The sequence below is a fragment of the Microtus ochrogaster genome, chromosome 16 (genome assembly GCF_000317375.1).
Source record: "Microtus ochrogaster isolate Prairie Vole_2 chromosome 16, MicOch1.0, whole genome shotgun sequence".
In the NCBI taxonomy this organism is placed as follows: Eukaryota; Metazoa; Chordata; class Mammalia; order Rodentia; family Cricetidae; genus Microtus; species Microtus ochrogaster.
The window spans coordinates 57,432,310-57,448,397 of NC_022018.1; the positions used below are offsets into that span (position 1 = coordinate 57,432,310).

The 16,088-nt window shown below is 44.6% G+C and overlaps 2 protein-coding genes across 2 annotated transcripts in view; one reads left to right on the plus strand and one right to left on the minus strand.

Annotated features, from left to right (window-relative positions):
* LOC101983713 (F-box/LRR-repeat protein 21) overlaps nucleotides 1–12,822 on the plus strand; it is a 16,166-nt gene extending 3,344 nt beyond the window's left edge. The window contains exons 5-8 of the mRNA XM_005355269.3: nucleotides 226–592; nucleotides 1,027–1,149; nucleotides 5,457–5,628; nucleotides 9,729–12,822. Of these exons, the coding sequence (XP_005355326.1) occupies nucleotides 226–592; nucleotides 1,027–1,149; nucleotides 5,457–5,628; nucleotides 9,729–10,372 (1,306 nt within the window). The 3' untranslated portion in view covers nucleotides 10,373–12,822. The remainder of the gene's footprint in view (nucleotides 1–225; nucleotides 593–1,026; nucleotides 1,150–5,456; nucleotides 5,629–9,728) is intronic.
* Nucleotides 12,823–15,421: 2,599 nt separating this feature from the next.
* The window catches only part of Lect2 (leukocyte cell derived chemotaxin 2), an 8,735-nt gene continuing 8,068 nt past the window's right edge, over nucleotides 15,422–16,088 (minus strand). Inside the window, exon 4 of the mRNA XM_005355270.2 lies at nucleotides 15,422–15,794. Within this exon, the coding sequence (XP_005355327.1) occupies nucleotides 15,628–15,794 (167 nt within the window). The 3' untranslated portion in view covers nucleotides 15,422–15,627. The remainder of the gene's footprint in view (nucleotides 15,795–16,088) is intronic.

Below are 16,088 nucleotides of genomic sequence, written 5' to 3' on the forward strand. Positions count from 1 at the left end.
AGTTAGAGAACGGATGTTTGTGGGGTGCATCAGTCTGTAGTTAGAGCACGGATGTTTGTGGGGTGCATATCATTCTATATACAGTTAGAGTACGGATGTTTGTGGGGTGCATCAGTCTATAGTTAGAGAATGGATGTTTGTGGGGTGCATATCAGTCTATAGTTAGAGCACGGATGTTTGTGGGGTGCCGGACAAGAAACAAACAGTGTTTTCTGATGCTTACAGAATGAAGAGGAATCATTTCTCTGCCGTGAATAACGCTGTCCCGTCTTCACCAGTGGTGAAGCAGCCCAGACGTGGGCTCCGCCTTTCTCTCCCCCACGCTCATGTGCTCCCTGTTCTTCCAGACTGGGGGACTCTACCGCAGCACGTGATATTACACATCTTCCAGTATCTCCCTTTAATAGACCGAGCCCGCGCGTCTTCTGTGTGTAGGAGCTGGAATGAAGTGTTTCACGTCCCTGATCTCTGGAAGAAGTTTGAGTTTGAGCTGAACCGGTCAGCCACTTCCTATTTTAAGTCCACTCATCCTGATCTCATCCAGCAGATCATCAGGAAGCACGCTGTGCACCTGCAGTATGTCAGCTTGAAGGTACGAAGCCGCGTGCGCGCGCGCGTCAGTGAGATCGATCCCTGGGTGAGTTTGGATCCTTACTTGGAGGCACTTGGTAAATACGCCAGGTTTTTAGCCCATGTTGCTTTCTGATTGTTCTCTAGTTGTTGCACAGACTGAGATAGAGAGCCCGAGCTGTAAGTAAATGACTTAAACTTCAGTTTTCTCACTTGGGCTATTATTATTAATACCCAGGTCATTATAAAGGCCTAAAAGCATGAAGTGTTGCAAAGTTATTTTACCATCTTTCTGTTTCTCCCTTTGTAAGCTCAGACATTCCATAGAAAAGCAGTCATTTCAACTGATGAAAGGAATCAACAAAACTTGGTTATTAAATTCCATTAAATAATTGCATTTCCAGTGGTTCTGACACATTACCTTCAGGAAGTTCATATTAAAAATTGTCTTTATAGGTTGATAGTAGTATTGAGTCAGCGGAAGCCGCCTGTGAGATTCTCTCTCAGCTGGTAAAGTGCTCCATCCAGACCCTGGGGTTGATTTCCACAGCCAAACCAAGCTTTATGAATGTGCCAAAGGTAAGACTACTGGGCCTTTTGTGAGCTACGGTAGACTTCTTTTTAAATGATGTTTGTGTTCATGTGCGTGCAGGCATGTGACTGTCAGAGGACGTGTGCCCTCCCCGCAAAACCCACCACCCACCTCCCGTAAGGCTGGGTTTCTCACTGACTTAGAGTTCAGCGGCATGGCTAGCCCGGCTGGCCAAGCCTGTCAGTTAAAACCCGGCGCTGGATAAGCAAAGAGGAAAGGTGAAGTCACTTAGACATTCCCAGCACTGTCCACTGCAGGAGGCACCGTCTTCAGGCCTCTCCCAAGTGTCCTCAGCTCTGCAGAGACATCTTCTCAAACTGGTCACTGTCTGCTCCTACTGTCTTAGTGTAGAAGATACTCTGTCCAAAGCAATGTAAGGGAGAAATATCCTTCCCTGGCACTTCCAGTGCACAGTCCAGCATGGTTGGGAAGCAGAGGAGCAGGAGCTTGAAGCATCCAGCCATACGGCATCGTTGTCAGGCAGCAGAGAATGCTGATGGATGCCGCTCTTCAGTGTCCACCCCCATTCATATAGTCCAGGATCCCAAAAGGGTGCTGGCTACAGCCAGCGAGCCTTCATCTCAGCTGACGTAATCAGGGTAGTCCTGGGACAGTGAGGGGGCTCAGTGGGTAAAGGTGCTTCCCGCCTGGTCTGAGAATCTGAATTTGAGCCCCAGAACCCGTATGGTGGCAGGAAAGAACTTCTGTGATTTGTCCTTTGACCTCCACATCTGGTAATAGAGTGTGCACATGCACGAACATATACAGGTAGTAAGTAAATAATATGATAATCCCCAAAGGCTCCGACGTGACTCAAGAGTCTCTTGAGTTGACAGCCAGCACCAACTATAAAGCCGACCGCATTTCATCTTCTTTGCACTGTTAGTTCTCCAAACCATCTCAGTGATGAGCTCAGCCTGTTTACTGGGCTCGCCTCACCCTCACCCCTTTGGAAGCATGAGAGACCATCCGTGTTGTTTACCTGTTTACCAGGAACCCGGGTTAAAGTAGTGTTCACTTTGTAACTAGCTCTTCATTACAGCCGTTGATAAAAATCTCCTGACAGAACTCTCCTACAGAAGATGGTAGGGATAACAACATCCTCCCACCTGTAAACTGGGTCACGGCTCTCTCAGCCAGGCTGTCTGCTAGCCTGTTGTCGTTTTAGGAGGTAGGCTGGAAAAAAATTGGGTCATTTGGGGATTTAGAATAATATTGGTAATCAGGTGAAAGCTGACTAGCGTTGAAGAGTCACTTCCTTGTTTATAGTCCACAGGCTCAGACTGACCTTATGCATCTTAGAGTCCAGAGCTAAGGCTGCCGGTGCCCATCAGCCTCCAGGGCCAGCATCTGGGGTTGCTATGCATTACCCGGCAGATGCCAGGCAGTGGGTGGAGAAGCTAGATGGAATTATGGGACTTTAGACATGAAGAGTAGAGCAAGTGGGACTAGGAGGAAACCCGCGCTGCGCCTCTTCTGTGTCCCGCAAGACGAAAACAACTAATTCAGAGTTGATTGAAGGGGAAAAAAACCAACTTTATATTTCTTGAAAAAGAGATAAGGTTCTGCATTAAGTTAGTAGCACTCTATCCCTCTGCTGTGTGAAAACCACTTTTAATTGGTGTAAGACCATGTGTTTACACATCTATAACCAATGTAGTCATCCTAACAGGGCCAGCAGAACCTTTAATGCAACCAAGATGGAGTTTGTGCAAGGGAAAGGGAGCTTGCCTTGGATTTGCTTTCCACACTTTCCGACTTGGCCAGAAATAATGAATCTGAAAATGTGTGGAATTCTGCCTACACTGAGGTCACGCTATTAGTAAGCTTTATTTTGTAATTCTTCAAAACTGTAACTGCCTTATTTACTTCGTTTAAATCTGCTGGGTAAAGAACATAGGATTATGACATCCCTTCATCCTTTGAAAAGTATCATTGACTGCTATGCTGCAGACACTGTCTTAGGTCTGGAAATATAGAAGTGATTGAAACAGGGAAAAGTGTATTTTTCCTGGGAGGAGGTAGGAAGAACTCAAAGAATTCTAGGCTCTGAGGGCCATACAGATCGGCCTTAATTCCCCAGCTCCTCTGTTGCAGGGGAGAAGCCAACACAGACCATACGAAAGGAGAGCGCGTGGCTGGGCCATGCAGGCTTCATCTGTGAGCCTTAACTCTGTTTCCTGTAGCTCCCATGCCACACAGTGTTATGCTTCAGGTCTTTTCCACCTTTAATAATGCAAACGATTTAGTCTTCACGAATGAACCAGAGAGAAACAGACTCTGCACTGAGCTTGGCTGGTGGTCCGTAGTTAGCTAATCCCTGTTCTAGAAAATAAATTAACTATAACTTTTTAATACTTGACATCGAATTCTTAAGGTTGAAAATAGCTAAGACATCCTTTAGGAGATATGTGGAATTTTTCCTTTCTCATTGTTCCATTTTCAAACCTACACCACAAACAAGTTAGTTTTCCCCCAGAGATTCAAAGTTGGTTTTGCATATCATTCAATGTTATGTAACACACAAAATGGGTTTAGAAATGGAAATCATGTGATCATCTCACTGGACACGTGAGGCTTTTCCCAGAGCTAAACACCCCAACATTCCTCTAAAGTTAGATAGGAATGTCCACCTAACCACTCTTAATTCAATATAATGCATGCAATCCTAGCTAGAGCTCTATCATTAGAGAAATAAATAAAAAGGATACAGATGGGAAAGGAAGAGAATGATTACTCACACTTGCAGACTTGAGTCTATACTTACAAGGTCCTAGAGAGCTCACCAGAGAAATCTTAAATTCCAGCAAAGTAACAAGACACAAAGTCACCACAGAAAAGTCTGTAGCCTTTCTATATATTAATAATGAAACTGTCAAGAAAGAAGAAAATCCCATTTATAATGCCCCCATAAGACCCCCAAAACTCAGAATTAAGCCTAACTATGGAGAAAGGTAGTAGGAGACCTCTGCAATGAAAACCTTAGGACATCGAAGAGAGGAATTTAAGAAGATGGAAAAACCTTATGGCAGGATTAGTAGTGTAGAAAATGACTGCATTGGCCAAAGTGGTTTAGAGATTCAACAGTCTCCATCAGAAACAGTTCTGCTGTTGATACGGAAGCACAAAGAGACCCTCATTGCTGCAGCAATTCTAAGCAGAAAGAGCAGCGTGCAAGTATAAAAGCTGGGCTCGAGTTATAGCTCAGAGCCACAATTCCAGAAACTAGGCTTGGAACGGTCACAAAAACAGACATACAAGCCAGTGTTATAGAATATAAAACCTGAAAATGAGACCAAACAGGTACAGCATGCACTGGAAACAAAACGCAGCATCTTCAGCAAATATTGGTTGGAAAACTGGATGTAGAAGAATGAAACTGGATCCTCATCTCTTACCCTGTAGAGAAGTCATTGGAACAGAATGTAAGCTCTAAAACTGAGCTCAGACAGCTACCACCACCTAATCCCCTACCAAAGACAAGAACCCATACTAAACAAATTACTGTATGCTGTATGTATATTACAAAATACTGTATGTATTACAAGTTATGCTACTGGCAAACTACTTGAAGTCATAAACTACACAGAGATGCATTACATAGCCATGTTTGCTGATTTACTGCTCACAATAGTTAGGAAGACAAACCAGCCTAGATGTCCATCAACAGACAGTGAGTGACGCATAGTACACACACGGTCGAATTGTTTTCACCTTGAAGAAATGCAAAATCATGATATTTTCAGGAAAATATGTGGAAGTAGACATGAAGATGTTAGCTGAAATAGATCAAACTCAGGACGACAAATACTGCATGCCTTCTCTCATGTGCAGACTCCGTGTGTGCAGCGTGTATGTGAGTGTGTGTGTGTCTGTCTGTGTGTGTGTTTGAGGTTATGAAAGCAGAAAGAGAACCACGGAAGAGGGAAGCGGGGAGAGAGAGAGACAAATGGAATCCAGATGATGAGAGTAGGGGTATTTGGAGGGATGAGGGGACCAGATTGATGGGTTGGGAGGATGGGGAAAGGCAGAGGGAAGGGCGTGGGGAAGAGGGAAGCATAGAGCAAGCATAGAACAAGCATGAAAATGCCGGAATGAAACCCATACTTTGATACTAACTTGAAACTTTATTTAAAAGGAAATAGGAATGTCGTCTAATGGCTAGTAATAGCATGAAAACATAGTCTATTTTTACTGTGTTTTAGCACCTAAGAATTTGTTTTTTAATGCTACTTGTTTGAAACTAGGAGTTTTAAATAACGTTTTCGTAATCTTTTTCTTACTGGCATGCAAGTCTCATTTTGTGTCAGCACTTACAGTTGTGTTTGTCAACTCAACGTCGTCGTCATCAGTTAAGATCGGAGATGCGCCTGTGGACCATCCCTCACTGAAGATTCTCGTGGCCAACAGTAGTGACACTCTGCGACTCCTAAAAATGAGCAGCTGTCCTCATGTTTCGTCTGATGGTAGGTCGTGCTTTTTATGTAAATTGATCGATGGTTTTTACTATAGTAACAACAAATTACCTATTGAAAAGTACACGCCTTTGGAACATAATTTTTAAGAATTTTATCAAAAGCAATCATCTTCATATTAGATGTAAGTTGCTTCTTCAGAGAATATTTTCCCCTTGGACATGTGTTAATCTTGTCAAAATTAGTGACCCATTTTTGACAATTTCATGCATGTACATAACATATTTTGATCATGTTCGCTCCCGTTACCTTCTCTTGTTCCTCCCTCCCCTGTCAGGGCCCTTCTTCTTCCCAGTTAGCCCCCCTTCTAGTTAATTTCTTCTCCATTTTGCTGACCCTCTGTGTCATTGGGATTATTAGAGCATGGACAATTTACCAGTGGCAACACCATGGGAGAAATCTTCTCCCCTAGCAACACTCAGCAGAGAAAGCTCCTCGCAGAGGGGTGGGGCCTCCCTCACGAGCCCCTTCCCACCCGTGATGCCGTGTTGGAGGGTGTCGTCAGTGGCTGTGAGCCCACGAGCGCAGCAAACAGTGTCCCGTCCACAAAATACTGTCTCTGCATTCCGTGTGCTTCCTCTGCCTCTCGCATCCTTCTCACCCATCTCTTCTCTAGTCTTTCCCGAGTCTCGGCCAGCGAGTTTTACAGATGCTCTCTTAGGACTGAGCACTCAAAAGTCACTTATATTTTCATCTCTTACCAATTAAAGTCCCTGCAGTCACTGCTGTCCATTATAAAATGGGGATTCTCTGACAACGGCTAAGCAGCACCCACCCATGAGCGAGCATAAATAAGGTCAGTCTGATGGGCATAGCACGCCTACTTAGCGGAATGACTGTAGAAGCTTCCGTGTCAGGGCCTATGGCCTTCTGACCATGGGCTTTGAACAGGTTTACAGTACCAAGTATGAGTTCTCTTCTGTGGAGTGGTCCTCAGATCCAATGAGAACGTTATTCCCGTGACAGTCATGGCACTGTTGTGGCGGTGGGCACTTGTTGTCTAGTGGAGGCTGGCAGCACACGGGGTTCATAGCTGAGTAAGACTCCTCTGTCAGCCTTCATAGCACTGGGAAGCATTATGAGAGCTAGCCTGCAGGAAATTTCCAGCTCGGTTTCAGCTTGATTGGTCTACACCCTGCAGCCAGAGCATGCGGACATCATTTAGTGTCTATTTCACTTGCTTTGAAGTTTTCAGTGTAGATGTGTTTATTCCAAGGTGTGTCATGTGGGGTGGGGGCAGTTGTGAATGGATTGTTTTCCTGATTTCTCCCTTAGCAATGTGTTATCGGAATGTAGAAAAATGCAGTGATTTTTGCATGTTCATTTTGCATCCTGCCACTCTTTGCTGGTGCTCAGCAGCTTTCAAGGTTTTCCAGGAGTCTTATGTAGAGAAGCATGTCATCTGCAATTTCTTTATTTCCTTTCCTCTTGTCTTCAGGTTCTGTTGCTGTGATAAAACACTGTGACCAAAAGCATCTTGGGGAACAGGGGGTTTATTTCATCTTCTGGCTTGCAGTCCATCGTCGAGAGAAATCAGGACAGGAACCTGGAGGCAGGAAGTGATACAAGGCCATAAAGGAAAGAGGAGAGCTGCTTACTGGCTGGCTTCCTATGGCCTGCTCAGCCTGCTTTTTTTTTTTTTTTTTTTTTTTTTGGTTTTTTCGAGACAGGGTTTCTCTGTGGTTTTGGAGCCTGTCCTGGAACTAGCTCTTGTAGTAGACCAGGCTGGTCTCGAACTCACAGAGATCCGCCTGCCTCTGCCTCCCAAATGCTGGGATTAAAGGTGTGCGCCACCACCGCCCGGCCAGCCTGCTTTTTAATACATCCCGGGGCTGCCTGCCAAAGGGTGACACCTCCCACAATAGGCTTGGCATTCTGATATCCATCACTAAGTAAGAAAACTCACCACCGGCCGTCTGGTGGGGGCATTTTCTCAATTCAGACTCCCTCTTCCCAGATGACTCTTGTGTCAAGTTAACATAAAACCAGCCAACTCCCGTATTTATATCCCTTTCATTTGCTTCTCTCGGCTTGGTGTTCTAAGGCTTCTGTTACTGTAGTAAGAGCGGAGGATGTGAGCAGCCTTGGTTTGTTCCTCGTTTTAGTCATTTGAAATGTTCTCCGATTTGTATAATGTCAGCTGCAGGTTCATCATAGACAGCTTCAGTTATGTTGAGATACACTTTCATCAAAGATGACAGCCTTTATTATGTTGAGACACATTCCTTCTGCTCCCACTTTCTTCAAGGCTTTTATCATGAAGGAATGTGGCATTTTGTCCAAACCCTTTTATGCTTCTATCGAGAAAATCATGTGATTTCTGTCTTTAAGACCTTTTATGTGATGTCTTACATTTACTGATCGGCACACGTTGAATGTCTCTTGCAACTGTAGAATAAAGCCGACCTTATCATGCCGAATGTCCCTTTTAATATGTTCCTATATTTGATTTGCAAGCATTTTTAAGCATGTGTGTGCAAGTTTGTGCGTATGTGTGCGCGCGCACGTATGTGTGTGTGTACTCATCGTTTAGAGTGCTGGGACACATAGGCTGTGGCACATTTGTAGAGATCAGGAATGTGTCTTTACCATCCAACTTCTTTGAGACATGGTATCTTGTCTGCTACTGTAGACACCAGGTCAGCTGACCAAAGACCTTCTGGGAATTCTGCATCCCCAGCTTCCGTCTTGTTGTAGGTGTGCTAAGATTGCAGAAATGCTTCCACATGCAGCCTTACATGGGTTCTGGGAATCCAAACTCAGCTATTCCTGCCAGTACAGCGAGTTCGTTAACCACTAAGATTTACAAGTATTTGGTTGGGATTTTTGGCATGAATGTTCATCAGGAAGATTGGTCTGTCATTTTTTTTTCTAGTTAATTTTTTAAATTAATGCCCCAAAGTAGTAGGTTTTATCATGGCATTTTCATGTATATATTGTGTTGTTATTCTTTATGCCTGTCTGCCTCCCCTCCCCACTTCCTGGCCCTCTTCCTGCCCCCTTTTGCTTTCATATCACATGTATCCCATCATTCTCTGTTCCTCCATCGTTCTTCCCTGCCGTAGCCCCTTCATGCTTGGTAGGCTCTTTCCAGCTGACCCAAGCTAAGGTCATGTGGCAAGAAAGAACCTCAATTGAGAAAATGCCTCCATCAGTGGGGACATTTTCTTAATTAAGAATTGATGTGGGCCCAGTCTCCCATGAGTATTGCTGCCCCTGTGTGGTAGTCCTGGGCTGTGTGGAAAAGCAAGCCGAGTAAGCCAGAGAAACAAACCAGTGAGCAGCATTCCTCCATCATCTTGCCTTCAGTTTCTGCCTCTGGGTTCCTGTCCTGGCTTCTGTCAAGATGGACTATGGTCTAGATGTCTAAGCCAAATAACCCCTTTCCTCTTCACCTTGATTTTGGTCAGTGTTTTATCGCAGCCATGAGAGGAAATTAGGACATACTGGGCTTTCACGCCTTACATGTATGTGTGTGTGCATGTATATGTGTACTCGTGTGTGTGAACTTAAATGTAAACTTGGAGTATGTTAGGAAGTGGGACATTTATCTTTATGAATCTACCTTAGTTTGTTTAACACAGTAATCTCCAGTTGATTGGTTTTGCTGAAAGCGTCACAGTTCCGTTCTTATGACTCAGTAGAAGTCGTTACACACAGAGAGAACGTTTTCTTTGCCCACACTCACCTGTTGCTGGACTCCTAGGCTGTTTCCCCGTCTCAGCTCGTGCGAATAGTGCCTCAGTCAACGTGGTTGCCCCGGTGTCTCTGCTGTGCTGAATTAGCCTTTCAGATGTCCCTAAGATGGGTACAGAGAGTTTTATGGTAGCTCTAGGTTTGGCTCTTTGGGAACCTCCACACCGATCTCCTTAGTGGCTGCAGCGGTTTGCATATCCCTCCCCCCAGCCCTATGTATGAGGAAAATTTTAATTAACCTGCACACATATAATGATATACGTTAGCGGCCATTTTCCCAAACATCATTAGTTATCTGTTGTACTAAAATAACTAATAGAAAATTTAAGTTGACGTCATCTGTTTTCGTATCAGCGTGATTCTTTGTTCTTAAGGATTTCCTCCATTTCCCGCAGGGACCCTCTGTGTGGCAGACTACTATCAGGGCCTCCGAGAGCTGGCGTTGAATTACTACATTCTGAGCGATGAGCTGCTCCTTGCGCTGTCAAGTGAGACTCACGTGAACCTCGAACATCTCCGAATAGATGTTGTGAGTGAAAACCCTGGGCAGATCCAGTTCCACTCCATTAAAAAACACAGTTGGGATGCGCTGATGAAACACTCTCCGGGGGTCGGTGTTGTCATGTACTTCTTCTTATATGAAGAGGAGCTTGAGACATTCTTCCAAGAAGAGACCCCCGTCACTCACGTTTACTTCGGGCGTTCAGTGAGCAGGGCCATTCTAGGCCGGATAGGTGTGCACTGCCCACGGCTGGTTGAGTTAGTGGTGTGTGCCAATGGCCTTCAGCCCCTGGACAGTGAACTTATTGGCATTGCTGAGCACTGTCAAAACCTGACAGCCTTGGGCCTGAGCGAGTGTGAGGTCAACTGCAGTGCCTTCGTCGAGTTTGTACGACTCTGTGGCCGAAGGCTCACCCAGCTGTCAATCATGGAGGAGGTTCTGGTCCCTGATGACAATTACACCCCTGACGAAGTTCACACTGAAGTCTCTAAGCACCTGGGAAGAGTGTGGTTCCCGGATGTGATGCCTATCTGGTAACCAGCTGCCAAAGGTTCCGAATTCTCTGTTAGTAGGATTAGTTATTGTCTGTCCATGTAAATGTAATTTTTGAGATGAGCCACTTAACTGTGTTAGGTTAAATATTTGCTGTTTGCCAAATCTCTTAATTGGTTTCTGTAGAATCATTTGAAAACAATATAGCAAATTTAAATAGCCAGAAGTTTTTGTCAGTAGGACACAGACACTGTGTGTTAATTAGAGCATTGGTAGGGTTAGACTACAGGTGTCCAAGGCTGAGAGAGACTTCCATTTCTCAACCTTTGGAGGCATGTTTAGCTTACTAAGAAACTTATACTAAATTTATAATTAATATGTAATTACAATTTACAGTATTAGATCCCTTTAAGTTATGTATTTTTATGTTACAACCTCATGTTATTTTAATTTCATCTGTTTCATTTGGTATCAATATGTTTTACAAAGCGCATACTGTTAAAAATTAAGGTACCATTATAGAGGTGTGTGTCATTGTACTTAAAATCTTTTTGGCATTTTGTGATTTATTTATTAGTAAACAACTTTGATTTCTAGAGTATTTTAAATTCATTTTTAGATAAACTTGGAAGGCAATTAGTATTATGTTAAAATCCAGTAGTGCTAATTCATTTCATAAAATACAGCAAATAGAAGGTACTGTGTTTATTAATTGAATACCCGGTGTGGGTACAGAGGTGAATTTTGCAGGATGTGTTTGGAAATCAGTGTTTACTGGCCTGCTGCTGTTGGTCTGGGACTGTGCCATGTCCTTCGCCTATGTGGCCTGTCATCTGATTAGTCACACTGGTGACGTCCTTCTCCAGCTTGTCCTTAGGATGAAGATGTCGTCTGAGCAGTTGCCTGGGTGCCCTGTGCCATTTCCTGCCACTGTGCCCGCCCTTTGCCCACTTCTCTCCTTCTCTGTCCCTCCCACTTCTCTGCCCTCTGCTACCACAGGCATCTCTCCGAGATCTCTCTGCTGGCTCCCTCTGTGCTCCCCCAGATCTTTCTTTCCCCTGTGGCACTTCCGAGGGGAAGTCGTCCTTGACACCTTCCCAGCTCCTGGGTCAGACCCTTTGCTCACATCCTGAGTACTCTGCTTCCTTTGTAACGCCCACTGCTATGTGTGTATGATCTGCTTGTCTCATTATGACCTGTGCACTTCATTGTGTCATAAACTCCCCGGTACAAGATCACTGCTCTGTGTGTGTGAGTGTGTGTGTGTGTGTGTGTGTGTGTACAGTTATTAGAAGTCAGCTTTCAAAAAGAGAAACATGCTTATTATTTTTCAGTTTTGGCGAGTATCCTCACCTATTAAGCAATTAGGACCCACTGTAGTTTGTAAACAGTTTGGAAGTAGACTGTCCTTCCTCATTCATTCTCATGGTGAGCTCTGAGACAGGTGACTTACGGTCACGTGTATTCCTTGCTCTAAGAGCTGTGCGTTGTCTTGGGTAACAATACTAAAACCTTTCTCGAGGTCAGAGTTCTTAGTATTGCAGATAATATCATTTATACCTAAGACCCAGAAAGGTGTGCCGTAATTGAAAACTTGAAATCTAATCAGGGCAACACCACCACAGGCATAAGAGAAATGGCTTCACTATGATGGAGGCAGGGGCAGGGTAAAGGAAATACCGAGTAGATAAACCTATGGGCTCACTTGCTGTTGCCTTAGTGAGATAATGTTGTGCACACCTGCTAGCAAGGTGACCGGGTACCAGTGGGTGCACACCTGCATAGCAGGTGCCAGTGGTGTGCACACCTGCATAGCGAGGTGACCTGGCCCCAGTGGTGTGCACACCTGAATAGCGAGGTGACCTGGCCCCAGTGGTGTGCACACCTGCATAGCAAGGTGACTGGGTACCAGTGGTGTGCACACCTGTATAGCAAGGTGACCAATTGCCAGTGGTGCTTGCCCTAGAGGCTAAGGGAGCAGAACATTGGGATTAGAGAAAGGACACCAAGGAATGGTTTTCCCTACAGCCGGTTGCATCGGAAGAGGAAGACACTGGGCCCTCTGAGAAGTATGAGATACTGTGCTCTAAGTAGAGCTTTTTAGGCTCCTGTGGGAACCTCATGAACTCAACGATGTAATGCGTCATGGTGGTCGACGTTTATTAATTCATGTCCATTCTCCCTGGTTGCTCACCTCCTGGGTTAGTGAAAGGAAGGGAAAAGATTTTAAAGCAGCCGAGAACAATACAAGAAAATGCTGTATCTGTAGTGTCTCCCCATGGACGCCTCCCCATGTCCTTTGGAAGCCCGTGAGTTCTGCTTTGCCTATGGTCAGAAAACCTGGCTAGATGAGTGAGTTTCGTACAGATGGGTCATAAACGTTAGTGTTGAGAGCATTTTAGTCCTGTTTGCATGCTTGTTCGTGTTAAAATACTTGTGTTTGTTGGAGGATTTGGGGAACTTTCAGATAATTTTGTGGGCAAAAGTAAGTGGAGAGAGAGGAAAGAAAGATCTTTCTGTATGTCAAACTAAAGAAAGAAACAAACAAAAGCCTGAATTGTCGCTTTTTTTTTTTTTCCTTTTCCTTGCTGTGTTCCTTGCAGGCCTCGTTTGCTTTGTGTACAGTATCCGGGGATGAGTCAGGAGGGTTGGCAGACGTTATCAGGTGCGTCTGCATCGCCATAATCCCCCTCTCCAAAGATACGAGTTCACCCTGCTGTGGCCCTAACCTCTTAAATTGGCTGCTGACCTTGCTGTTCCATTAAATTAATTTTTTACAACTAAAAGCATTTTCAAAATAAAAATTCTTTTACTCATATTAACTTACACTTATCAAACCTGGCAATGTCTGGAACCACATTTTTGAGGTGTCTATTATAATAACTTTTATGAAGAAAAAGCAAAGTTACTTGGTATTCTTTCTCTTGTCATTCGAGCTTTAAATAAGAGCCCACGAGCAGCTCTGATATCATGCACTAGAGGGCGCTGTATTCTAGTTCTTCCTAGGAAAGATGTTCTTCCTCTGGAGTTGGCGGTTCTATAAAACGCCTGGCAGGTGGAAGGTAGTGCACCATGCTGCTCTGGACGTTCTCCCTCCCTACTCCTGACAATCGGCTTGTTTTTGAGGGTGCTAGTCATATTTAACTGTGTTTCACTTCCTAAGCACCAGTCCAGAAAGTTGATTGTTTGGAAGGCTGAGCACAAACTTCATTGGTCAGATAGAGCGTTTTCAACTGCCGTCCGAGCCTACAGCACTTCCTCTATGTCTGCAGCAGGAGCCTGACTGACGCTTGTCCATTGAAAGCAAATGCAAGCCCTCAAAACAGTACAAAGTTATTCGACACCAATGAGCACTACAGAAGGTTATCAAATTGGTGATACATATCATATATTTTTTAATCAGTATTAAATTGGGGCAGGTGGCTTGAGACTGGGTTTTTCTTTGTAGCTTTGGAGCCTGTCCTGGAACTTGCTTTGTAGACCAAGCTGGCTCAAACTCAGAGCTCCTTCTGCTTCTGCTTCCCATGTACTGGGATTAAAGTCATGCACCACCACTTTCTGGCAAAACTTAAATCTCTGGGGTTTTTTGTTTTGTTTGTTGGTTATTTTGTTTTCTACTTATTTAATAGTGTTCTGTCTGCAGACCAGAAGAGGGTACCAGATCACATTAGAGATGGTTGTGAGCCCTCATGTGGTTGCTGAGAATTGACCTCTGAAAGAGCAGCCTGTGCTCTTACCCTCTGAGCCATCTCTCCAGCCCCTAAAGCCTAAATTATAACGTGCTGGTCTTGTGTAGATATTGTGACATGGTGGATGCTGACAGGAACCTGCATGGGTCCTTAAATGACTGGGAAACATCACTAACTCCTCCGGCCACCTACATACATGCATGCCCAGTTGCCTCTATGACACACTATTAGTTCACAGGAAATACTCATGTGTCACCCTTGTCTGCACAATGGTGCCTCTGCAGTGACTGGAATGTGTGTGACTCGCTCTTCCTAACCCTGTGGTAATTGGGTTTTTATTTATTTTCTTCCTCCCTTCCTCCTCCTCTCTTTCCTTTCTTCCTTAATTTTATCACCTATATGTGTTCTTGGAAATTGTGTTATTTTATTTGTTTCAACATTATAAAAAGAGTGTCCCGCTTTTTGTAAATTTTTCACTTTCCTTGAATTACTGATTACTTCTGTCATTTGTATATCTTGTCATATTCGACTGTGTGTTATTGATGATGACTTCTGTATGATATTTGGCTCTGTAATTATGACCTGGTCTTTAAAACCTGTTGCTGTTAATGGACATTTGAGTTGTCCCTGGTTTTACTATGACAAGTAGTGTTGTCGTGGGCATCATTATGCATTGGAATACAAACTCAAGCGGAGTCATTGCTCCAGTAATAAAGGCCAATTAGTTGTCTTTTTCCTTGAAAACCTATAAGTAAGGATAGAACCATCCTACATTTCAAAAGGACGGAAGCAAAATTTCGTGAGTGAAATTTCCAGACTATTGCTCCAGTTTAGTCATTCCTTACTGACCTGTTTAGAGCCAGGATTTTTCTGTCTTTGCACATCTACTTGGTTTTGTTTTTCTCTTGTTCTTGCTGTCAGCAGCTTTAAGGAGTGATGTATGATATGTTGGGCATTATATGTATAATGATGTCTGGCGTTGCTGGATGAGGCCGCCTGCCCTCGATCCTCAGAAACCTCAGCTAAGAGTAGTTCTCTTTCTCACCCGCACACGCCCTGTGTGTACGCAGCCTCACTGAGGTCTAGAATGTGCTGTCTTCTAGAGGAGGGCACCATCACTTCCCAGGAAGCCTGTTCTTTTGTGGAGCATGAAAAAGTATGGATAGAAAGACCAGCGACCTTCACCCTGTGACCAGCTGTCCCTCCAGCTAGCCTGACAAAGGTAAGTGCGTGCCTGAGATCCCATCGCCTTAGCATAAGAGGTTCATTAAGGGCATGTGCCACGCCTGCCTGAGAGCACCTCTTCATCCTTGGGTCATGGAAAGACCTTCAAGCTCTTTGTCCCTCTCAGGCAGAGAAGCAGCTAGTTCAGAGGTCTCAGAAATACAGTCTGGACATGTTGGGATTCATTTGTTTATTTCTGTCATCAGGACTTAAAAACCTAAAATACAAAAGCACCCTGGTCCTCTGGGTGTCAGGAAGGTCAGGGTGACGATGGGTTGGAATCAGAAGTGTGGGGTTTGCACTGATTGTGTTTCTGTTGGAACGCACGTTTCTTCAGGGCAGACGTGTTCGCGCTCCACTCTGGACAGGATCTGGTGGTGTCTGCGCTCACAGGTATGCCGTGGGGTCGCTGGAGTCACAGTTTTCAATGTGTACGTGCGACTGGATGCCGGGGTAAACTTTCTGCAAGGGCAGCAGGGTGCCCAGCTTCTCTCCCTTCTTGACAGAACCTTTATACTTAGTTGGTTTAATGTAGAAAATTTTGACACAGAAACCTGAAAGAAATGGAGATGTTATTTGGACTTCTGTAGCCTTGAATCAGAAATTTAAAACACAGGGCCGGAGAGATAAGTTAGTTGGTAAAGAGTTTGCCTTGCAGGTGGGTACCAGGGCTTTATCCCTGTAACTCAGGGAAAAGCTGAGAGTTGGGGCATGTTCTTGTGATCTCTGCCCTGGGGAGGTGGAAACAGATGTGTTCCTGATGTTGGGGTCCCAGCCAGCCTAGCCATCCGGCCAAGCATCGGGCCAATGAGACACCATGTTCCAAAATACAAAGCACCTGAGGAATG